Source organism: Panthera leo, chromosome B2, assembly GCF_018350215.1.
Source record: "Panthera leo isolate Ple1 chromosome B2, P.leo_Ple1_pat1.1, whole genome shotgun sequence".
Taxonomy (NCBI): Eukaryota; Metazoa; Chordata; class Mammalia; order Carnivora; family Felidae; genus Panthera; species Panthera leo.
In genome coordinates, this window is record NC_056683.1 from 37742039 (window position 1) to 37768486 (window position 26448).

General features: G+C 37.6%; 1 protein-coding gene across 8 annotated transcripts in view; it reads right to left on the reverse strand.

Moving 5' to 3' along the window:
- The window catches only part of KIF6 (kinesin family member 6), a 385598-nt gene that overhangs the window by 264266 nt on the left and 94884 nt on the right, over positions 1 to 26448 (reverse strand). For all 8 annotated transcript variants that reach the window (XR_006202589.1, XR_006202588.1, XM_042938645.1 and 5 more), the window contains one exon: positions 15840 to 15969. Coding sequence is in view for 6 of the 8 variants with exons in the window: in XM_042938645.1 (XP_042794579.1) it covers positions 15840 to 15969 (130 nt within the window). In the remaining 2 variants the exon portion in view is untranslated. The remainder of the gene's footprint in view (positions 1 to 15839; positions 15970 to 26448) is intronic.

The following is a 26448-nucleotide window of genomic DNA, read 5'->3' on the forward strand; positions in this document are numbered from 1 at the left end:
TAATGCTCCCCAAAATAAGCTCATCACTTTCCCTCATTCTGTGTCCCACACATGGACGTCCAGTCCATTCCTCTTGAATTTACTTCTACTTCTATCTCCAAATATCCTTGATCTCTCCTCTGGGTCATGACATTCTCTCCTTATTAGTCTCCCCAAATTTACTCGTCTCCTCCAATTGTTCTCCACGTTGTAGAATAATATTTTTAAAAAACATATTTGATTACATCAGTTCTACCTATATTTCTGAATTAAACTATCACATCACTAAGACTAAATATCTCTAGTTCCTTCAAGTGTGTTCCTCAAAATATTTTTTTTAATATGGCAGGCACTCTGACACTCTGAATTGCATATATTCTTTCTAGTGTAGACTAACCACAGCAGAGGACACTGGAATCCAGGCAATCTAAATCTAGAGTTGCCCGTAACTAGCACATGAAGTGTCCTATCATGTTTGCTCCACCCTTTTACCCATGATATGAAATTTGTTTGGGAAACACACACACATACACAAACATTTATTTGATGACTGACCTGTATTTGATTAGTTTTTACCCCAAGTTACAATCACTTGAGATAATTATGGAACTTTTTTCTTTCAATTTTTTGCTATCTACAAATGAAAGTATCCTCATCCAAATAATTTGTAAGAATTAATAAGGCAGAACAACATTCCATGAACACTCCTACTCTCTACTCTGTTAGGAAACAGTTATGGGTATTTTCCAATTGGCTTTAATCCAAGCACTTTCATATACCTTCAATTTCTCTGTATATCCCCAAGGATACTTTTGAGAGACTTTATTAAATAAATTGGATCTATTTGATCTATGAGTTTTTATAACCTTATCAAAAAAGTGAATAGAATTAGTTTAAGATGAATCAATGTTGACTCTTTCCTAATTGCTTACTGATCATTATTTAAGAATGCTTTACCAGATTCTTGTCTTAGGGCTTAGTATCAAAAATATTAACTTGCCATTTTCCAAATATATTTTCTTTCTTGGAAAATAAGAAAGTATATGGCTTTCTTTAACGGGGTAAAAGTCTAAAAACCCAGGATCACTGGTCCCTTATAGATTCATCATAACAAGTTCCATTGGGAAGGTTACATCCTCTAGCAAATGCTTTCCACTTCCTTCTTCCTCCCACCTAGATTCTGAGCTCCTTGAGGCTGTCTTATTCATCATTGTAACCCTAACATAATACAGCATAATAGTGTTCAAAAATACTTGTTTAATTGCTGACCTTATTCATTTCTAGCTTTCTGGAAGCTCTATGGCATGCTCCATAATTTCTAAAAATCTCCATATCATTCCAAGACCACATCTGCAAACTCCTTTTTCCCCCCAAATTCTTTAAGTCCATGGAATTCATTTAAGTCTAAAAATTAGAATTATTTGAAAAAGTAAGATCGACTCAAGTCTCCCTACCCATTGTGCCTGATTCCAGAGATCTCCCACTACCCTCTACATCTTCAACTGCCTTTTCTCTAACCTAGAATGTCCTCTTGCTGGTCAAGTATTGCCTATCATTTCTGACTGGGAAATGTATGTCCTCTTCCTCCTCCAAAATAAACCTACTCAAAATTAAATTACCTCCACGAATTCTCTTGGACGATTCACAAATGGCATTAGCTATTGTGTTCAAAAAGGACATTTAACATTTGTGCGTAGAGTAGAAGATCATTAATATTCAAACTCTGGAAAAATCCAAATGATGGATTTTTCCAAATGGATTTTTAAATGTTTAGCATTTTAAAAATTATGACATAATATGAATAAATTTGCTACAGGGGCAGAGAGGGGTAATGGTGTGATCTATCAGGCCTCAGATGAGTGTTTGGTGGCCAGCCCACTTTGCATGATGTAATTATAAAAGGTACACATTATAAAAGGTGACTCAAAAGTGACCCTGTCAGACAATAGTGACTTCAAACTTTCTATACAAAAGGGGCTTGGAACAGCAACGTGGCTGTGGATGGTACTTGCAACGGCTTTGGCAGAGCACTTTACATAATATAGCATCAAATCAAGAAAACACCACATGCCTACACTGAAGACTGAAATTCCTTCTCCTACAGCCCTCCAAGCCATTTACTGGCACTGGCTGGCCTACCACTCTCAGAAACTATTTCATAAGTTTAAAAATCTCATATTTCACTGCATAAGAATCATTTTCTACAAAGCAGGACATATTCGGAGGCTGACAGAAAATTTTGCAAAGCGATGGTATAGTGGCAAGAATTGGTGAACATCTTCAAAAGGCTGTTCAGTCATCTTCCCTTATGGATTCTGCAGATACACAACAACCAAGCCTGGTGCTCGATGATTTCAGAACACATATTCTTTTGCAGTTGTTGTTATACAGAGTCTTATTGGCAGATCAACAAGGATTCCCTGTGAATTGAAATGTTCACCTTTTTTTTTTTTTTTCATTATTTCACAACAGGGTGTGTGTGGGAGGGGCAGTTATGTGTGTGTGTGTGTGTGTGTGTGTGTGTGGCTATTTTCGAGATTGAACATTTTGATTTTAGGGCCAAAAATTGATAAGTGAAAAATGGTTTTTGTGTTTACATAATATACTATTACGTTTTGGGTAAATTTTTTTCTTTTAGTCAATCTCATGTTTTCAATCAATTTTAAAGTAACTACACATAATATAGCCCACAATGATTTGAATAATCTCTTTAAATTACATATAACATTTTCTAGGATCCTTTGAATGCTTTGTTATCTCTTGCCATATCTTATAGTCCATTCCTATGTACCAAATTCTTTTTTTCAATGACTCTCCTATTTTGGGGTGAAATATCTCAACAAGAATTTCCACTACACTAGATTAGGTCTGGTGAAGAAAATCTCTTAGACTGAACAGAGTGTATAATGTATACTCTTGAGATTCTTTAAAATAAACCAGCAAAGAACAAAAACAGCACCACAGAAGCCGTAATCCAGATTTCCACTCCAATTCTCCTGGTCTGATAACACTTTCTAACCCGATAGCCTAACTGATTTCTTCCTCTGCTCATTTATTCTATCTGAATTGAAGACTGAAAATAATAACTTCTTTGTGTTTTCTGGGCTACCCCAGCCTTCAGGTTAAAACTCACCCTTAAGTGATTCCCTAACCTTCCCACCATTGGCTAAATGATTCCATATCCAATTCCTCCCATAGCACATGGGTTATCAGGAGGCCCACCACACCCTTGATGTACACCAACCCAGCCTGGAAGTGAGAACTGACCAAACCGAGTGGTGGATCGTGTGACACTAAAAACACCTGCCTTGATTCTTCCTGAGGCTGTTTCAGAACACAGTGCTTAGCAGCAAAATATCCCCAATTAGATAACCTTCAATTGGAATTAATAATTCTAAACTCCTTGTTTTTCTTTCTGATTTTTCTCTTTATAAGATACGTGGCTTTTAGAAAAGTAGTCAAAATCATTTTCTCTAGTTGCAGGATTTCTAGGCCCAGCATATTGTCAAGGTAGTTTTGTAAAAGAGAAAAATAGATTAGGTACATCAGTTTTGTGTAAAATTCAAAAGCAAGCTTTGGAGTAACCTGGAATATATAATAAGAATTTTCTAGCAAGTATGATTCACCTTTCTGATATCCCATTATATTTTATTATATATCTCTCCTAACAAGTCTGTGATCAATTTGATGTGTTTTTTTTTTTTTTTTCACATCCTGTAAGATCTACTAGGGTGACTTAATTTTAGGAAAACTAAATGTCAGAATTAGGGATGGCTCTTTTTCTGCTGGATGTCAGAATTCAGAAGATTGCCTCTCTGCGGGTCACTTCTTCAGGATTTGACAAATGAAAGTCAAGTGCATTTATATCAAAAGCTAAGTATGTTAAAATTGGCCCATTTGCAAACTGAGAAGGAATTTTACCCATATCTTCAATCAGTTATGTCCAACTATCATCTCTGTTTATCATCCTTGAACGAGCTATCATCACATAATCACCAAAGTAAAGGTTTGTTCTCTGAACAAGGGAAATTATATGACCCCAAATGTTGCCCCGGCCTCCCCCATTTTTTTTTTACTTGACTGTGAGAAGAATCATAACAAAATTGATTCTTCAATGGCAACAAGTAACTTATTGCCGTTATCTAGCACATTTTTCACCTTTTACATTGAGTTTAACTTTTTTTTTCTTTTTTCCTTTTAAAATTCAGCCTGGCTTAACAATTTCCACATGTGACCATACACAGAACTGGAACAACAATATTATGGGCTAAAAAGTCTAGTCATCTCATGAATTGACAGCAGCTCAGAGGGTTTGTCTTTAGGGAAAACCTATTCTGAACACATTACACAACTCAAGATTATAGGTAAGCTGAAAATACCCTTCACTATCCTCTGTACAGACAAGATCAGTACTGAACTCAGAACTCAGATATACTTTCGTATAATTTTATTCTTATGAAAGAAGTTTATCCCGTCAGATTGATGGTGATAACTCTCAATGCAACGTTTCAGGTCGGACATCAAGATCAAACAGACAGGAATTCAGGGACAATGTCATTTACGGTAGAGATGCTGAAGGAAGAACTCTAAAAGCACAGAAAGCTACTATTAGAAACATTATTTCTCTCTGCTTTATAGTCCAATCATATTTTTTCCGTATTTTGAAGATTCTGCAGTTCTTTCTATGGCCATGAAGATCTCAGTTGCTGTTACAACTGGCAACACTCCAAATGGCATACCCCAACCTAGTAAAAGTACTTGTTGAAGGTTTTTGGTGGTTTGTAAGACCCCTGTCTCCTCCCTCCTAGCTGGAACCATTATAAGGATTGGATACAAAAGTTAGCTTGCCAGAAAAAAAAAAAAAAAAAAAAAAAAAACCTATCAGCGAGAAATGCTGTAAGAATAGCTTCTGTGCTTAAAGCTACAGCCAAAATTGACATCCTGCCAGTTTCCCCCTTGTGTATTCCTGACTTGTTAGATAAGCCAAAAGCAATCTGAGTTATTATCTCAGTTTCTTGCAGAAATGTTGTTACTCAGGGGCTAATCCTAGGCCTCTTTCCTCTCTGTTCCATTTCCTCCCTTCTATTTTTGTTTTCTATACCACAGCAGAGACTCTGAGTCCTAAAAGCAGCATCTTCCCCAGACCCCTTTTAGCTGGCACCCAACTGGGAAGGGGGGGGATGCTCTGGCTTCTCCCCTCCTCACGCCCTCCCATCTCCTGCCAGTGCCTCCACTGGCTGAGACTTGCCTACGGAGTGAAGCAGCTTCCTGGCGCTGCTGATCTCTCTCTCTAAGCAGCACTTTCTCTCCTCACTTTTTGCATCCTTCGTTATTTTTCAGCCACATGTCTCCTTCTTTCCCCCCTCCTCATTCCCTCCTCCCCTTCTTCCTCCTTCTTTTTTGCTTCCAATGGCACTTTCATCTTTACAATGGCTTTCTTTTTCTCTGTCATTTCTTCTCTGGCGTCCTCAAACTTGATTTTCATCTTCTGCTCTTGTAATCCCTTCTATATTTTGGAGCTATTTTTTTTTTTAATAAAGACTATATCGAGGTAACATAAGACTGTGAAGAACACTTCCTCTGCCCCCTGATATAATCAGCATTCAAATATGGGTTACTTAGCCACCCCCCCCCCCCCACCGACTCCCCGTCGCCCTATTCCATATATATGGTAAGTCTTCAGCTGTTTTCTTTCTGACAATTTTATCTCTGAACATATCCGTCTTTTTCCTAAAGAACAGTCTGGGGCGGGGGGGTGGGGGGCGTGCAGCATTCAAATCAAGTTTGTGCCCTGAATACTTTTACTTTATATCTGTTATGTTCTTAGCTCAAAGAACATATACATACTTTCCTCATCCCCCCCCCCCCCCCGCCCCAACAGGCCTGGGATGGTACATTTTAGTCACTAACTCCCTGAACTCCACTCACCACACACCACCTTTCTTGCCACGAACTGAGACCGCTGACCATAAAAATGACTTGTCTTACAGGTTCCGTCTTTGGATCCATCTTTCATAGTGTAGAATGAGTATCTATCTAATACTACCCCTCCCCCCATACTTCCCTGTGTTCTTAGACCTCATCGCTGTAACCAAAAGATCACTGGATTTGCATTGGAGAATTGTGACCCTTTCTTTAAGGGGAAACTCTATCCTAACTGAGGCTGGAGGATGAATGTGTTGGCTCTCAGCACCCTCCCTCCCCATAACTCAAATTTCATAATCTTTGGCAGTTTCTCTCATGGTTTGAGGTTATGGCTATTTCCTTGTTTCACTGAAGATGGCTTCTTTTTCCCTCTGTTTTTTATATTTTGTTGCTGTTGTTAGAGCATTTCAGTAACAGGGACTGGAGTAAAAATTTCTTTCTCTATGCTTAATCAGAAATGAGAATTTGAAAGATCAATAGAAACTCTGGAGCTAAATTTTTACAGCCCAAAAAAAAATTGTGTTTCTCTAACCACGGATATAGAATAGGTATATTTTAACTTTCTAATAATGGCTGTACTATGCCACTTCATTTATTTTAATAAATAAATGTTTAGATCTCAAAACTCATGGTTCATGCAATACCACTAATCAGGTTAGATGAGAGCAAAATGTAAACCATGATATAACAGAATCACTATTTTTAAGAAGTTACATATTCTTCCTATATCTCATATATAAAATATAAGGAGAGAGAAATGCCTGACATATGTAAGTGCTCAAAATTGAAATTTCCTGGGGCGCCTGGGTGGCTTGGTCAGTTAAGCGTCCGACTTCGGCTCAAGTCATGATCTCACGGTCCGTGAGTTCGAGCCCCGCGTTGGGCTCTGTGCTGACAGCTCAGAGCCTGGAGCCTGTTTCAGATTCTGTGTCTCCCTCTCCCTCTGCTCCTCCCCTGTTCATGCTCTGTCTCTCTCTGTCTCAAAAAAAATAAATAAACGTTAAAAAAAAATTTTTTTTAAATTGAAATTTCCTTCCTTCAGTAGATTAAGAAAAGAGATCAGAATTGTCAACACATCTGCTAAGTATTCTAGCTGCCTACTGAGACCTAATAATAAAAGATACTATTCTTATTGTAATAACAGCAGGGCCAACATGTATTTTGCGTGCTGTGTATTTTGCTCTTCCCAGGCTCAAAAATCTTGGAATAAACTTGTTAATTACATACAATTAATATATCTCTCTTTAAAACAATTTTTTTTTATTTGGGAAAGAGAGGGGGAGAGAAAGAGAGTACACGAGCATGGGAGAGGGGCAGAGAGAGAGAGAGAGAGAGAGAGAGAGAATTCTAAGCAGGCTCCACACTCAGTGTGGAGCTTGATGCAGGGCTTGATCCCACGACCCTGGGATCATGACCTGAGCTGAAATCAGGAGTCAGACACTTAACTGACTGAGCCACCCAGGCGCCCCTATTCAGTGTCCTTCTAATCGTCTTCTGGAATAGGATCCTGGAATACTAACTGCTACCCAAATCTTCTGGTTTCCCACACATACCACACAAGATCAAGGCTTAGTGTTGTTAACAAACATAGTCACACAGTAAAGCTGCTCTGTCCTTCCTGTGTTGTCCTTATGCTATTAGGTCACGTGTCCAATGACAGTTGTTCCTACAGGTGGCATAAACCTACCAACTCCACTCATGCCCTGTCTCCCAGCTGTGTTTGCACTTCTACAGGGCCACACCGTCACTCCATAAGTTTGATAATGTGCAAGTCTAAGAAATTACAAAACACATCAGCACAACTCAGATAAATCTTACTAGGTTTTTTATTTCAAGCAAAGAGTCAGGTAGAAAGAACTAATAGGTTGATAGACTGATTATTTGGAAAGTAACCTCTTCCAAAATGTATGGGGTATCACAAATTTTAAAATGTCAAAGTTGGGGTGCCTGGGTGGCTCATCTGGTTAAATGTCTGATTTCCACTCAGGTCATGATCTCACAGCTCGTGCTTTCGAGCCCTGCGTCGGGCTCTGTGCTGACAGCTCAGAGCCTGGAGCCTGCTTTGGATTCTGTGTCTCCCTCTCTCTGCCCCTCCTCCACTCATGTGCTCGCTCTCTCTCTCTCAAAAATAAACATTTAAAAATTTTTTTAATAAAATAAAATGTCAAAATGTCTGGGATGTACTCTGGAGTCACCAACAGGCACAGTGTATCATAAGGCCACTTTTGATTCTGGGCTTGAGATTGTAGGTCTTCTCTCCAAATCTTCCTCTCCCCAGCAATGTAACCAAATTATTAATTAATGACTGGCCAACTAGTTGCCAGGTGCTGAAAGAACAGAGCTGAATAGGACAATAGTCTTATCTTTAAATAAATAATTGCTAGCCGAAAATTTTAGGGTATTTCCAAATGTCACTTAACTTAGTTCTTACTATAACCCTGGAAAGTAGGTATCATTCTGCCCATCGTACAGGTTAGAAGTGTGGTTCACATTGGGTCAGTGACTCGGCCAAGGACATACACCTCTCAAGGTGGAGCCAGGAGCAGAATAGGAGATCATCTCCAAAGCTCGTGCTCTTCACCTCTGCCTGGCAGGAATGCATAGTGATGGTGAGGAAGCCACAGAGTGGCCATCAACACTGACTGGAAGAACTCACCTGATGGTTCACTCAGGAAAGGAAGACAGGTGGGAAGAAAGCACACCACCCACCAAAAGGACCCTGGACTCTCCCAATGTTGGCACAAAGTGTTCTGTTCTCACCAAAGGTCCCCTTCAACCAGTTTCATAACCAGTGCTATCTACTAGCTAAAGCATATTATTCCTCTTGAACTCGTCAAGGTCAAGAGCTACACTTGGTATCAATCATATGAGAAATTATATTCTAGGTTATCTGGACACTGGATCAGTTTTCCAGGGTTGCCATAACAAAGTATAACAAACCGGGGGGCTTAAATACCAGAAATTTATCATCTCACAGTCCTTAAGGCTAGAAATCCAAAATGAAGGTGTTGGTTCTTCCCTCTGAGGGCTGTGAGGGAGGGATCTGTTCCAAGCCTCTCTCCTTGGCTTATAGATGAACATTTTTGTGTTCATATAGCATTTCCATGTATATGTATCTGTCTCCAAATTTCCTCATTTTATAAGGACACCAGTCATATGGGATTAGGGCTCACCCTTATGACCTCATTTTAACTTGGTGGCTTCTATAAAGACTCTACTTCTTAATTAAGAAGGTCACATTCTGAGGTACTGAGGGGTTAGGACTTCAACCTATGAATGAGGAGGAGGGGGAAAGACACAGTTTAACCCATAACAGACATTACTATGAAGTTTTGGTAGAAGACACCCCAGTGTCTTTGGAGAAGACACTATTCTCTTTTCCAAACTGGCTTGTAAAAGAGGCTTGTGTTAGTCTAATGATTCACTCTGAGCAGCACTACAATTCCTTAAAATGAATATTTAAATTGAGCTTTTACCAATGGAAGCTATTTCTAGAGGGAGGATTCAAAATGAACCCTGATTTTGTTAATTCAGGATAGCCTTTTTTCAAGATTCAGGTAAAATTCCCATGCCCCAGAAATCTCTGATAAGATCCACCCCAACCTGATGATGACCGTCCCTTTCCATGTGAATGTGTGAATAATGAAGTAGATGCTACTGGACATCAAATTTCAATTCAAAAAAACAAAACACTTTCTAATATGTAGGATTATTTATCAGTGAGCTATTGCATCTCTAAGCATGGCATCCAAAGCAGAAACCATAAAATAAAAAATTGACTTAGCTATATTAAAGGAAAGAAAGTACAATGAAAAGAAAATCTATAAAATTTTAAAATATTTGCTAAATGCATGACAAAAACAAAAATTTTTATCTTTAATGTTCATTCATTCAATAATTATTTACTGAGCACCTACTATATGGCTTTGTTTCTAGGTATGACAGATATGAACAAGACCAAGTCCCAGCCCTCATGCACTCAACAAATCAACCGGACCTACCCTAACACTGCTGGAGAAAAACAATTAGAAGACATAAACAAAAACAGAAATGCAAATGGTAAATAAATTACAACAATTTTTTTGCCTCCCAAATTAGCAGAACTTTCAAATTTTGTGGTACTGAATATGTGCAGGGTGCAGAATATGGATGTGCTCAAAAACTTCTCTGTGAGTGGGTTTCAATCAGCATGTTAATGAAAAACCAAACTGCCTTCAGGTTTAGCCAAAGCACATTTAAAATGCTAAAATGGCAAATGATGTATCCAGTAAAAGACTGGTATCCAAAATATATAAAGAATTGATACAACTCAACACTGCAAAGAAGATGTCCAGATTGGCCAACAGACACATGAAAAGATGCCCAACGTCACTCCTCATCAGGGAAATACAAATCAAAAACCACAATGAGATACCACCTTACACCTGTCAGAATAGTTAAAATCAACAACACAAGAAACAACAGGTATTGGCAAGGATGTGGAGAAAGGGGAACCCTCTCGCACTGCTGGTGGGAATGCAAACTGGTGCAGCCACTGTGGAAAACAGTACAGGGGTTCCTCAAAAAGTTAAAAATAGAATTACAATATCAACCAGTAATTGCACTACTGGGTATTTACCCCCAAATACAAAAACACTAATTCAAAGGGATAAGACATGCACCCCTATGTTTACTGCAGCATTATTTACATTAGTCAAACCTATGGTGAGATCTCAAAAGTCCACTGACTGAGGAATGGATGAAGATGTGGTATATACACACAATGGAATATTACTCAGCCCTAAAAGAGGATGAAATCTTGCCATCTGCAATGACATGGATGGAACTTAGAGTGTATTATGCTAAGTGAAATAAGTTAGTCAGATAAAGACAAATGCCATACGATCGCATTCAAATGTGAAATTTAAGAAACAAAACAAATGAGCCAAGGGGAAAAAAAAAAGAGAGAGACAAACCAAGAAACAAACTCTTAACTATAGAGAAGAATTTGATGGTTACCAGAGGGGAGGTGAGTGTGGTGATGGATGAAACAGGTGATGGGGATTAAGGAGTGCACTTGTCACTATCAGCACTGGGTGATGTATGGAGGTGTTGAATCACTTATATTGTACACCTGAAACTAATATAACACTGTGGTAACTATAATGGAATCAAAATTTAATTTAACTTAATTTAATTTAACTTAATTTAATTTAATTTAACTTAATTTAATTTAAAAAATTTAGATTTGTAGGTTTTGCATTCATTAAGCATTTCTGCAGGTGCTTACTGTGGGCCAGGCACTGGTCAAGGTGCTAGGGACCCCAAGATGAAGAAAATCCAGTAAGATCCTGGCCCTGAAAGAGCTTACTCTAGACAGAGAGACAAATGTAATTTTTTAAAATACCATTTCGTACATGTTCTAACCAAAAGGAATAAAATGAAATGCTAAAATGCATATTCCTGGGCTCCACCACAGAGGTTCTGAATCCATCGATCAGAAGTGGGATCCAGGAAACTGTCTCTTTACTATCACAGGATATTCTAATGCAAGATACCCTCAGGCCACACTTGGGCACAGAGTGTTCTAGACCATGGGTGGGTCTAAGCAAAGGGTCCCAGCAACAGGACACTGCAGGGCCTCACAGTCGAATGCAGAATGTCTTGGTCAATTAGATTTGATTAATTGAGAGAAACATTTCAATGATAAGACAGAGAAGTATCAAGTCATGTTTGCTACCGGTGGGCTTTGACCCTGGGTCACACACAGTTGAGCTCTTACAATTTATTCTCTTTGGCACAGCAATTCAACTGTTTTAAAAAACTTACCCTAAGGACATAATCAGGTTTTATTCAAAGCATTAGTAGGATCACAGAAATTATTGAAGATTTCTGAATGAATAAGAAGAGGATGAAACTACTCTTATTTTCCTCAGAATGCTGGCTCTGGGTAGAAAACACTAAAAGGAAGAGAGCTCCACTTTGTGTCCCACATATTCAGACTGTTTTGCAAATGTTTTCTGGTTACCATGGCAACTTCTGGACAGCTCTATGTAAATGGGAAATTGGGGACCTCATTTTTTAAAAAACGATTAGTATGTTCTTTTTATCCTGGTTAGCTCGTTCTGTGCTGACAAATTACATTCTGACAGCTAGGCTGTAATCTAAAACATACCTTATTAGAGGCTCTAAATAATAAAGTATTTCCAGGGATTGATAGTTAGTCTTCATTTATACTCTGATGTATTTATTTGCTTTCAATGAATTCAAGAGATAAACTGAAGTGCTAAATACTTACTATACTTCTTAAGTAACTCAGAAATATATCCTCCCTTGAAAAATTTGACATGTTACTGACATGATTATTGTAATCGTGAAATGTAATATACAGAAAGAGCACAAGCTTCTGAATCAGTCATCTCGCAGCTGAACCCTGGCTCTGCCACTTGTTAGTTATGCGGCTTTGGGCAAGTAGTTCAACTCTTTGAGCCTCAGTTTCCATTTATAAAATAAGAATCAAAAATAATATCAAGAGAGAGAGAGAGAGAGAGGTGCATAGAAAATCTCTGCAACAATGCCAAGTCTATTGAGCAGGTTCTCAATATAACATGGTAGCTACTACCAAAGAAAAAAATCAAAAGCAAGCAGAGAAACATCCAAAAACCTGTTAGACTTGGTTTAAAAGAAATTGGGCTTTACAAAGAAAAAAATGAATAAAAAAATAATGTACAACCAGCATTATTAGGATTGAAACTTGTCAGGTTTTAGCTATTTATGATACTATTATTAGATGCTCAGTAGTAATAGGAAAAGACGGTTGGAATTCTGTGAGGTGGTAGAACATGACAGATACTTTGGCACAAAGAAGCTTAAACTCCTCAAAACTTTACAAAACAATAGTGTGAAAGTATGCACCCAGCTAAAGTTAACACATAACTTTGAAATATCAAATGACCAAGCTTTTAAGCTAATAGAGGTCATAGAGAACCATGGTCAGGAGCCCTCCATGACCCATTCAAGATGAGGAAATATAATTTGTGAGGGCAAGGCCTAGAGGGCAAGGTTTCTCTAGAGATGAGTCACCTCTGGAAGAAGGTTAGCATTGAGGCAGGGACAGGTTTCTCTACTTGTTTTCTAATAGCATTTATGAGTCTACTTTTCTCTCTTTCATATTCCACTGGTGGCCAGGACTCAGCTCTACCCTGCATCTCTAGGTTTGCTCTTTATTAAACTATGTATAGAAAAGGATCTTTAGTTGGGCATGCTGAATCTTTTGCCATTATACTCCCTAATTCTTAATCTGCTTTATTTCTTAATCTTCAACTATCATGACAAATAAGAACATCATGGATGATCACATGAGCAATTACTGTGGAAGCAAAACACAAATGCAGAACATTGGAAAGCCAAACAAGATATTCAGAAATTAAGAACTACATAAAACTTTCTTTTACTGGAAATAATAATTCCAGGGTTCTCAAATCCGTGTTTCATGTCATACATAAATTCAACTTATATGTTAGTCTACTGAAAAGCAATCACACAGAACTGGTAAAAAACAACAAAAGTAAGGGCCCAGAACAATAACAGATACCAGCAACATGCGTTGGTACATTCTGGAGAGTAGAAATGGGGCAGAGAAAAAAGTCACTTGATAGGGATTTTCTCAGACTAGTTATCCCTGCCAGCTTAATATCTTCACCTACTTTACCTCTGTTATCAGAGACAAGGTAAAACACAGAACTCTGGGAGCATGGTTTAAAAAGGAAAGTGCCAAGATTATGCAATGGGGAAAAGACAGTCTCTTCTTCAATAAATGGTACTGGGAAAACTGGACAGTACACGCAAAAGGACAAAACTGGACACCTTTCTTACACCATACACAAAAATAAACTCAAAAAGGATTACAGACCTAAATGTGAGACCTGAAACCATAAAACTCCTAAAAGAAAACACAGGCAGTAATCTCTTGGACATTGCCCTTAGCAACATATTTATGGATATGTCTTCTCCGGCCAGAGAAACAAAAGCAAAAATAAACTATTGGGACTACACCAAAATAAAAAAGCTTTTGCACAGCAAAAGAAACCATCAACAAAACAAAAAGGCAATCTAGTGAATGGGAGAAGATATTTGTAAATGATAAATCTAAAATATATAAAAACTTATACAAGTCAACACCAAAAAACCCAAATAATCTGATTAAAAAATAAGCAGACAACCTGAACAGACATATTTTTAAGTAAGACATCCAGATGGCCAACAGACACATGAAAAAATGCTCAACATCACTAATCACCAGGGAAATGGAAATGAAAATCACAATGAGATATCAACTCATACTAGTCAGAAAAGCTAGTATTAAAAAGACAAGAAATAACAAGTGTTAGCAAGGATATGGGGAAAAGGGAACCTTCATGCACTATTGGTGGGAACATAAATTGGTGCAGCCACTGTGAAAAACAATATGGAGGTTCCTTGAAAAATTCTAAACAGGATTACCATATGATCCAGTAAGTCCACTACTGAGTATTTCCCTAAAGAACATGAAAACACTAATTCAAAAAGATATATGTTTCTTGCAGCATTATTTATAACAGCCAAGGTATGGAAGCAACCCAAATGTCCACCAGAAGATGAATGGATGAAGAAGACGTGGTATACACAAGCAATGGAATATCACTCAAGTCATTAAAAAGAATGAGATTTTGCCACTTCCGACAACATGGATGGACCTAGAGGGGATCATGCTAAGCGAAATAAGTCAGACAGAGAAAGACAAATACTATGTGATCTCACTTATATGTGGAAAATAAAACACAAAACAAACAAAACCAGACTCTTAAATACGGACAACAAACTGGTGGTTGCCAGAGAGGACACAGATGGAGGATGGACAATGTAGATAGAGGGGATTAAGAGGCATAAACTTAGAGTTATAAAATAAGTAAGTGACGGAGATGGAAAGTACAGCATAGAGAATAGCACTGTGGTAACATTGCTTGGTGACAATGGTGACTATACTTATTGAGGCAAGCCCTGAATATTGTATAGACTTGGCAAATCACTGTGTTGTACGCCTGAAACTAATATAACACTGGATGTTACTTATACTTCAGTTAAAAACAAAACCAAAAACAGAAGTGCCAGTGATAGCAGCAAGCTGTTCATTTGGGGAACTGTTCCCACACCACTACGGCCACTCCATTCCTTTACTGCAGCGTCGCTGAATGACAGCTTTGTGACTCTCTGTCTCCGGTCAGTAACTGGTTAAGGTCAGGGCCTTTGACCAAGCATAGTCAGTCCTGGCTCCTGCCTAGGGGTCCCAGGTGAAATACAGACACCCATTTGTACAGGTGCAAATGTGAGATTAACAATAAATAAGTTTTAGTGTCAATATATCCAAAATATTGCACTGAGGCTTACACTACACACCATGGCAGTGTTTGTGACACTGCCAACAAGAGCTGTAAATACACAGAGCACTTCTCATGTCCGGTGGATTGTTCTAAATGCCTTATAAGTAACAATTCCCTAAATACATGGATATGAAAACAATACACCGACACATGGATGATCTGAGGTTAGGAATAATGAACTGTGTATTTTTAAATTTCAAAAATGATGCAAAAATTCCTATAATTAAAATATTTCATGAGTTTTCATCGATTATCTGCAAACTAATTTGCATCAGATTGAAAACATAAAAGTTAAAAAAGCCGAGATTTCAGTTGCTGCCCATTAACTACCTGAATGACCTTAGGAAAGTCTCTTCAATTCTCTGAATCTAAGTTTTCTTTCTCTCTTTTCTTTTTTTGAATCTGGTCTTTTTTTTTTTTTTTTTTAACCTATACCATGAGATTTGGATGAGATTATTTTTAAGGTCATTACTGCCCCTAAAATTCTATTGTATCTTATAATATGGAAAAAGCAGCTCACGGAGGAGAGTCCATTACCTCTGCAATCATTCTGTTGGTGTCTCCTAAGAAAAGCAGATTCAGAGCTTCCTCCTCTGTGGCTGCCTGATGGAGAGACAGGTTTTTCAGGTGAATATTCTGGTCAGGGTCCTCAAACACTGTCACTTTCCTAGGGAAATGGGAGGCAACAAAAACAAGATACTTTGAGAATCAAAAGAACGTTTAGTCTTCTTATGGGTTTATTTTTAAAAAGCTGTATAGTACTACGTCTTGAACTTACAAAATCAAACGATACACAAGACACGAGGCAGTACTGGATCCGCATCAAACACTGACATTCCCTTGACAGTGCTATTAAATAGTTCGGGGGCTGAAAAGTATATCACAAGCTCCTGATTTAAAGCCATCTGTCTTTGCAATCATCAGATCACTAAATCATACGTATTTTTACTAAATTAAAAATGCAAATAGATAACCTTCTACCTATATATCAGTAAAGCTGGCCCTATTATTTTTTCTATGTCATAATTCAGTTTCTTACATAGGGAATGCACTAATTCTTCTTCTCCTAATTTTTCCCCTTTGTTCAATTTTATATCACTTTCAATTTACATGACCTTTCAAACTGGTTAGCTCATCAATTTAAACACGATGGAGACTGATGGAGACTGAAGTGTCTGTCATCCGTCCAGGAGTTATTACCTTGTCTAGTTTTCTTATCAAGGTGAGTTTTAAAATTCTCAAGAAGTCTTATAATAGTTTTAGTTTGTCATTATTTTCATGTCCATCAAATGTGTTTCTTGATCCTTTTTTTTTTTTTTTTAAACAACACACCTTTTCATTCCATTACATCCTTACAGTCAAAGCTTTAGGTCTGGAATTACGTTCATCTATTACAACTGCCTTCATGGGATGCCAACACCATTTCCTCCCCAAGTGAATCTTAACCCTGTTTCCAGAGTTGGCTTATCAATACTCTCCTTGGAGTCCTTTTAGGACTTTCTGCAACTGAATGCAATGTGAACTCCTTATACTCTGCTTCAAAGGCCTACAGATTCAAGCAATAAAATTACTAGAGAGATTTCCCTTCTGCCTCTTGAATTTTGCCTTCTTGAATTTTTTTCAAGAATTGTTAAGTAAAGAAAATCTTATAATTCACAAGAATTGCCAAAAAGTATCTCTGCGTATCTGCACTTGTTTAAGGCATTTGGAATTGAAGGTAGTAAGTAAAGGCTGGCATCATCTAGCGTTACTGGTGATGTGTTTTTACTTGGACATGTGTCACTTGCCTATTTATAATAACATATTTAGAATACCTTAAAAATGAAGATTTTGCAAATATCATAATTTTTCATCCTTCCCTTTTGGGAAGGAGATTATCTGGGCTTTCATATGTAATTTGTGGGTACTTAAAATACTAATGGCCGGAAGAAAATGTAACTCTACCAGCACATCTGTGACCAATATGTCACTAATAATGTACTGTGTTGCCAAGTTTTGGACTCCTTTTTGTCTCCTTCAACAATACCAACTAAGATGGAAAAAGATCTTTTCCCTTAATGAAAACAAGTGTTATTTTATTTCTTTTTCAACAAGACTCATAAGTGAGCTTATTAAAAATGCTTAAGAGTTCAAAAATGCTTGGAAAACATGAAGGCATTTTTAAGTGAAATGGATGAATTCTATCTCTTTTTAGGAACCCTCTTTATTCCTTAAACTTCATAGCCACCCTGATCTTCTAGGGTGCTTGAGAAGATTTAGCTAAAGTCAATCACAAGGGACACAGAAGTCAGAATTCTTCCTGAAGCCAAAGATTCTGGGGCCTCAGGGTGCAAGAAATTAAGTAACATTGGAAGGAAGATAAAAACGTGAAACAAGTGACGAGATGGTACATTAAAAGTGAAAATCGAAGAGAGTTCTTTGTCAACATGAAGATAAAAACAAATCCCCCAACTCTGAGGCACAGTCATCTGTGATACACACTGAAGGGCCAAGCCAGATACAGCACGACCTTGTGCACGTGCAGAAAAGGGAGAGGGACGAAGAGCAGGAACTTATTCAAAGAGGAGGACACGCACACTCACTGGGCACCAAAAGCATGCCGGGCGCCCACATTGTTTCACTTAACCCAGTTGTTCTTACCCTGACCGCACATAGGAACAACCTGTAGAACTAAAAGAAAACAGCAAATGCTGGTGCCAGGTCCCATCCTAAAAGGTTTGATTTCAGTGTGCTGGGGGCCCGGTCTGGGTATCGGAGTTCGTAAAAGCTCCAGGTGATTCCAGTGTGTGGTCGAGGCGGAAAGCCATTGACTTCATCTTGAATAATCCTACAAGGTAGATATATGGGGTGGGGATTTCTGGTTTCTTTATCTCTACTTCCCACCCAGTTCCACCCGGTGCCCAAAGGGGAAAGTTACTCATTTTACTGGTTGCAGCTGAAGTTCTTCTTGCGCTACATCTACTAACAGGCGAGGTCACTGTGAATTTTAAAAAGCTAGTCTTTTCACGGGAAGTTTCTTGCCCACCTCCCTGACCTCCCATGCTGCTGATGGGTAAGCTAAGCCACTCATCAGCCACAACAATAACTTAACTGGGGATTATTATCTACCTAAACTCCCATCCCATAGGCCTTACAACATTGCCAAATCAAAAAACCCAAGTGCTGGTAGGGACTCAACATACATACATCTCTCACCATTACTTCACTGGAATAAGAAATGCAGAAAACAAGCAAGGTTGGAATTCTGAAAGTGTTCATTTGTTAGACAGCCTAAATGGGTCACTGATTTGGGATTGTATTTACACAGAATAGAAGCATAAGACAGGAAGTGCTTGTGAAATGTCATCAGGGGGATTTGGCTAAGCTACTTTTTTCTTCTAAATCATTCAGAGCCTTTGATCTCCAGCGTGGCTACTTCAGAATTATCACACTTCCATATTTACTTCCAGGTGCTTGCCCGGCTTTGTCACTTTGATCAAAATGGCAATTTGCACGTGCCCCCGGTTTTTCTGTATAGAACTGTCAGCTGTCTTTTGTGACGCATCACTATGCATCTCTCTCATGCTTTTCTGATACTATGTTTTCCTCACAACTCTCTGATTTCTTGCCCATGGAGATTTTGAACAGTAAATAAAATAGCAGGTTGGTGTCCAATTTAGTTTGGCTTCTTTCATGGTTGTCTCTCGACTTAGGGCTCATCTGTGGCCACCCTATAAAAGGCTCTATCTCTGGCATCCTTCTGGAATCTTCTGCGGTGCAACTTGCTCTCTCCAGTCAGGATCTCCTTTGCCAGTTCTTCTCCTCAGATTCTTTCCCGGTTTCTGCCCAATCCCTCGGGCATGAGGCTTTGTATTTTCCTTCCTAGCCCTGCCTGCCCTCACTGAAAATCCCTTTTGCACTCAGTCTGACAGGCAATGCGTCCACTCAGCCCCACCCATTCTCATGCCTTTGCTCACAGAAGCCCAGCCTGAGCCATGCCCTGGGAACTAACTCCTGCCTAGGTGGACTAATCAGGGAGTGAGAATGTTTTAGACTTTGCTGCTGGTAGAATGCGTTTTCAAAGCTGGAGGAAATAAGAACCATTAGCAAAAGTTTCTCATCAAGTTGCTTCCTTGCTCGGCCTTTTCTTTCTCTCTCTCTCTCTCTCTCACAAATCAATAGCTATTCCCTGAATCCTTAGTCTGCCACTCAATTCTGACTATAATTTTCATGGGCCTGAAAGAGGGCTTTATTAGAGTTTCTTAAATAAACATCCTAATTCCAAGATGGAAACCCCCCAAACTATTTGATTTTTTTTGAAAGGGCCTGTGAATAGTTTTCCCTACAAAATGTTTCTAAAATGTTTAGATTTCAAGCAAAAAGTTACTGATAGCCTTAACTTGGACACCTAAGTGGAAAAGTTCTGCTAAGTATACTCGGCCTGCTTAATGATGGGGAAGAAGCAGGCTTTGTGTTTTCTCTGTAAACAGAGAATCTTTTCCATTTGGCTAAGTAGTTGGAATTTGTAGGCTTTTTCTAACTGGCTGGAAGACAGAGGAAGAGCAATAGCCAAGCTCTTGTTCTCAATAATGGGAGCCATCAATGAAAGAACCGTCCCCTCTCCACACCCTACCTCCACAACATTCCAATGCCACCAACTTGCTGAACAGGAACTTTCCAGGAGTTACTGCAATGAATCTGGCTTCTCATTTTCACTTTGCAAACAAGTGTTGCCATGGTGATTTCTATGTTTTCCTACTTGCAAATCCACCATGTGATTGTGCAGGCCATGCACTGTACGATGGTAACGTGTTCAAGAGGGTGCAGTTCACACCATGAGTTTATGTATTTATCATGAAAAATGTCTGTCAGAGGGCAATGAAGCATCTTCGAACAAAATTAGCATATTATAACAATTTTCCAACAGATGGCAGGGGTGCCTTTTAATAATTCACATGAAGATGCTATCCCGAAAAGAAGCAGCCCTGTCTAGTTAGTGACCTTAACTTAGAGAAACGTCGATAGCAGGCAGGCCTCATGAAAATGGAAGGGGATCCAGTCAGGGTCTTCTAAATAAATGGATATGTTTCACATGTTATAAGCATAGTTATACTGTTCATTTTAATGAAGAGACTACTCTCTAGTTCAGTGGTTTTCAACCTCCCTTTTTCCCCCCACCCCAATACACATTCTCAGAAGCTCTTTATGGTAAAGATTTGAGAAAAACAGAAGATGCACATTTTTAGGAAACATATGTAAGGGGAGTGGTCCTTCCTGCATTTAAACAATTTTAAATTGATTGATTATAAATCTAAAAGATTTCATCTGTTATAAAATAGTTGCTACATAAAATAGTTGAAACATATCCCTGGAGAAAGTTTCAGAAACATTCAATTCATTTTTGCATAGGTCTTAACCTAGGCAGAATGGGCTAAAAGTAATTGATATTTCTTATATTTAATCATTATTAAGACATTTGAAAATTTTTTCTAGGAGCTTGAAAAATATATCTTTTCTTTATAGTTTTATCTAACATTATATTTTTTTACTGATAATGAAGAATATAGCCAATCACATGACATTTTAGAAATTAAGTTATTTTAATTCTACCTACTAAAAATACCAGGTTCTCTAGCAAATATTTAAGGAAGAAATTATACCAATTTTCTACAATCTCTTTCAGAGGACAGAAGCAGAAGAAATATTTCCTACCTCATTTTATGAGGTCAGCATTACCTAATAACAAAAATATACAAAAACGTTGCAAGAAAACTATAGACTAATATCTCTCATAAACACAGATGCAAAAATCCTCAACAAAATTTTAGCAAATCAAATCCAACAAAGTGTAAAAAGAATTATATGCCACAACCAAGTGGCATATATCCCAAGTATGTATGGTCAGTTCAACATTCAAAAGTCAATTCATGTAATCCATTATATAAAGGCTAAAAACAAAAAACCACATGATCATATCAACAGGACACAAAAAGTGACAAAATCCAACACCTATTTACTATAAAAACTCTCAATAAACAAGTAATAGAGGGGAACCGTCTCAACTAATAAAGACTACTTCCCCAAACCTACAGCTAACATCGTAATTAATGGTGAGAAAGTCAAGGCATTTCCACTAAGATCAGATACAAGGCAAAGGTGTCCCTCTTACCACTGCTTTTCAATATTGTACTGGAAATCCTTGTGAATGCAATAATGCAAGAAAAGGGAATAAAAGGTAAACAGATTGGGAAGAAAGACCTAAAGCTATTTCTGTTCACAGATGACATGATCATCTATGTAGAATAGTGAAAGAATTGACAAAACAACTCCTAAACTAATAAGGTTAATATACAAAAGTCAGTTCCTTTATTATACACCAGAAATGAATAAAGAGAATTTGAAATTGAAAATACAATACCATTTACATTTAGCATCTAAAAAAAATACTTAAGTACAAATCTAAAATAATGCACTCAAGATCTATATGAGGAAAACTACAAAACTTTGATGAAAGAAACCAAAGAACTAAATAAAAGAAGAGGTATTCCATGTTCATGGATAGGAAGACTCAATATTGTCCAGATGTCAGTTCTTCCCAAATATTCTATAGATTCAGTGCAATCCCAATAAAATCCTAGTTGTTTGTGGATATCAAAAAGGTAATTCTACAGTTTATATGGAGACACAAAGGACCCCAGATAGCAAAAATAATATTGAAGGAAAACAAAGTTGGATGACCAATATTACCTGATTTCAAGATTTACTATAAAGCTACAGTAATCAGGACAGTGTGATATTGGTAAAAGCAAAGACAAACAGATAAATGGAACAAAATAGAGAGCCCAGAAATAGACCCACATGGATATAGTAAGTTGATGTTTGGCAAAGGAGGAAAGACAATACCATGGAGCAAAAATAGTCTCTTTAACAAATGGTGCTGCAACAATTGGACATCCACATCTAAGAAAACAAAAACGAAACTAGACACAGACTTTACACCCTTCACAAAAGTAAACTCCAAATGGTTCGTGTACTTAAATGTAACATACAAAACTATAAAACTCCTAAAAAATAACATAGGAGAAAACCTAGATGACCTTCGGTATGGTGATTTTTTTTTATATGCAACACCAAAGGCATGATTCATGAAGGAAATAATTGATAAATTGGACTTCATTAAAATTAAAAACTTTTACACTACAAAAGATAATGTCTGAAAAAGAACTGTTATCCAAAATATACAAAGTACTTTGAAAACTCAGCAATAAGCAAACAGAAAATCTAATTCAAAAATGGGCCAAAGACCTTAACAGATGCCTTCTCCAACAAGATATACAGATGGAAAATAAGGCATATGAAATCATGATCCACATCTTATTTCATCAAAGAAACACAGATTAAAATGAGATACCACTACACACCTAACAGAATGGCCCAAATCTAGAACATTAATAACATCAAATACTGGACCTTATCAGTAATGTGCAGTGATCTCATTCACTGCTAGTTGGGATGCAGAATGGTACAGTCACTTTGGAAGACACTTTGGCTATTTCTTATAAAATTAAACATGCTCTTACCATATGCATCATGACCGCCAATCCAGCAATCATGTTCCTTGGTATTTACTCCAAAGGGATGAAAACTTATGTTCACACAAAAACCTGCACATGGATGTTTGTAGCAGCTTTATTCATAACTGTCAAAACTTGGAAGCCACCAAAATGTCCTTTAGTAGATGAAGGGATAAATCAATTTTGGTACATCCAGACAATGGAATATAATTAAGCACTGAAAAGAAATGAGCCATCATGTCATGAAAACACATGGAGGCACCTTAAATACATATTACTAAGTGAAAGGAATCAGTAAGAAAAGGCTACATTCTGTATGATTCCAACTATATGACATTTTGGCAAAGGCAAAACTATGGAGACAGTAAAAAGGTCATTGGTTGCCAGGGGTAAGAGGTAGCAGGGGAAGGATAACTAGTCAGAGCACAGAGGATTTTTAGTGCAGTGACAATGCTCTGTATGTTATTATCATAATGGATATATGCCATTATACATTTGTCCAAACTCTCAGAACATACAATACCAAGAGTGGAACCTAAGGTAAACTATGGACTTTGGGTGATTTTGATGTGTCCATTTAAGTTCATTCTTTGTAACAAATATATCATGCTGGTGAGTGGTGGGGAAGGCGATGCATGTGTAAAGGCAGAGGTGTATGGAAATTTTCTGTGCCTTCTTCTCAATTTTGTTGTAAACTTGAAACTGCTTTTAAAAATTAAGTCTTTAAGAAAAAAAACTTGGTTTTAACTTTTTAAAAGAGACACGTGGTATACTAACAAATGAAATGCTTTATCAGAAAAAGAATAAGTCCAAATTCAAAGCTGCAAAGTATTGTGAGTGAATGTTGTGATGAATGCTTTCTATCCATATCAATGTCTTTTATTTCAGCTGGTACATATCCTCTCCTAAATCCTATTATTACTGTTTCTAATTTACCCATGTTGTTAAATTGTAACATTATTAGATTTGAACTCCTATCCATTTGATTTCCCAAAGAACCTAACCAACACCCTAATGTTATTCTACTTCCATAGGTCTGCCATTTCTGAGATGCCAACACCTGTACATGACTCAGTCCCTGTCTGAAAATGAGCAAGGATTAAGTCATTTAATGTAATCTAATACTGTGCTCGTGCTTTCAAATGCTATGAAAACAAATATCATCAAAAGAACTCGAGACAGAGAACTGGAAGCTGTTGGCCACTGCTGTGGAGAAGGAAGACCAAAATGAGAATTACCCATGATAGGCAAAGGCAGAATCATGCCAGCTACAATTACCGTGTGGGAGAACCAACACTCTGCTCACAGATGGTTATATGCATTTATTTATTGGTTACTGTCATTTAACTATTTCACTAAGATTTAGTATATACATGAAACATTCTTTCATTTCTATTTTTTTTCCAAAATTGTATCCAAATATGATAAATTTTTAGACTGTTAATAACTTGATAAGGTCACTTTTCTGTATTTTATTAAACTAACCAAACTCTCCTCACCCCCAAACAATATCACTGTGCAACCACCAATAAACCAATGGCCCCCAAATCTAATGTACATAACCAGGGTTTACTGTACTTTATTGCTTATAGGCAATCATCATTTGCACAATTGTACAAAAGATAATATCTTACGCGTCAAATACTATGCTTGCTATTCTCCTTCTTACACCAGTACCCTTTGCTAATTTCCAATTATATTCAGTCATATATATCATGTTCCTTCTGGTGCTCCAGACTCAAATAACTCATCACTTAATAAATGTCTTCTTTGACCTAATTCCGTATAGTTACTGTAGAGCCACACACGAAAAAATGTGTCTTTTTCAGAGCTACCAACTTTTTTCTGTTTCCAAAGAAGATATTTCTCCTCTCGTTTTCCCTAATACTTGCTTTCTCATTCAGACTGCATGGTTGTATCATCAAAATTATGTGGTCAAGTTGTCCACATTTGGGTAAATTATAGGAGTAAATGGATTTAGAGGCCATGGATTTCTAATTTTGGAAAACCATAGCACTTCCTCTGTCAGGTAAACAGCTTTATACACCTCTAAGATTATGCTATTGCATTTGACCAGTTCTGAGTTTATTTATCATTATTTATTTTCATTTTAACATAAAGTTCATTATTTTTCCAACTATAAAAGTTATACATGCTTCTGTAAAAATGTTTGAAAATTCTAAAAAGTAGAGTTTTAAAAGACAAAAACAGAGTCCCATCACAAGGATAATGATAATACATTGATGTATTTCTTTAAAGCTATTTTCTTATGCATATGTTGCAGATTTGTGGTATAAGTGCACACATATTATATCCTTTAATATTAAGAATATATTTTCCTCTATTTTTTAGGATGCAGGTGCAGAGAAAGAAATAAGGGATCCACATGAATTTTTTTTTTCTTCCAGGTAACTAATTGCAACTCACATTGCAGGCTGACTATATGGGATCTGTCCTCCCCTTCTGTGTAAATATTAAGCTCTGATTTGTGTTCAGGGAATTATTTTAAAATACTAGACTTTCCCAGACTCCCTTGCAACTACAACTGGCCATGTAACATAATTCTGGTCAGTGACTAGTAAAGATGAAGTCAAAGGATAGAGCTTCTGGGGAAGACTCTTAAAGGGGCAGCCTCAACTAACACATGCCCTTTTCCTTATTTTTTTCTTCCAGAAACGTGGATGTGATGCTGAAGCACGGTAGTCATTCTGCAGCAGGACTAGAGTTACTGCTGAGAACGGCTCAGCTGAATGATAAAAGGAAGGCCTAGTGCATCCTGGAGCTTCCACAGCAGCTGTGGCTCCAAACTTGAGAACCCTTACGTGTGTGTGCAGGGTTGGGGCAGGGTGGGGGCAGACAGACAATTTGGTTAAGCCACTGTAAATTGGTCTGTTGTCATAAGCAGTTGTTAGTTTACTAACAAAAATGTTCAATACCAGTGACTGAATAACTTCCTTTTGTCCACATTAAATAGTGACATGGTACAGGATCTGATTGTGGTTTATCTGTTCTCACGTCTTCATCTAATTCCAAAGTGGTACAACACGATCTCATTTAATTAGAGTTTTACCTAATTTGAATACATGGCATCACTAGTCCTCTTTTATTTCTCTATGTTTCCGGCATTTCTTTGCTCTTCTTGGTAGTTTATCCTTTCAGATAAACTCTGGACTCCTTTCTGTTTTTTCAAGTCTTTAAGATTTTGCTCGCAATTTCACTGAACCTCTACCTATGGGAAGAACTGACCTCTTCAAGGTATTCACACTTCTCCTTCAGAACCAGATTAACAGCTCTCCATTTATCTTCAAACTTCTTTCATTTCTCACCAAAAAATGCATTGTCTTCACAAAGACCCTGAACATTTCCTGAGTGTTTTACCTTCTTTTGCTATTGTAACTGGGTTATTCCTAGGGCTTCCTTCTTAGATCAAGTCAGATATGTACTCAAAGATAATAGGTGATCAGCCAGCCTGAGTAGCATCAGTCTGATCTCTGGTTCACAGTAACTTTCACTTTGAAAAATGTCTTCAACTGTCCCAGAACTCAATCTGAAGACACAAGGTCAATTATAGTTAGCCAAACAATACATAGGCT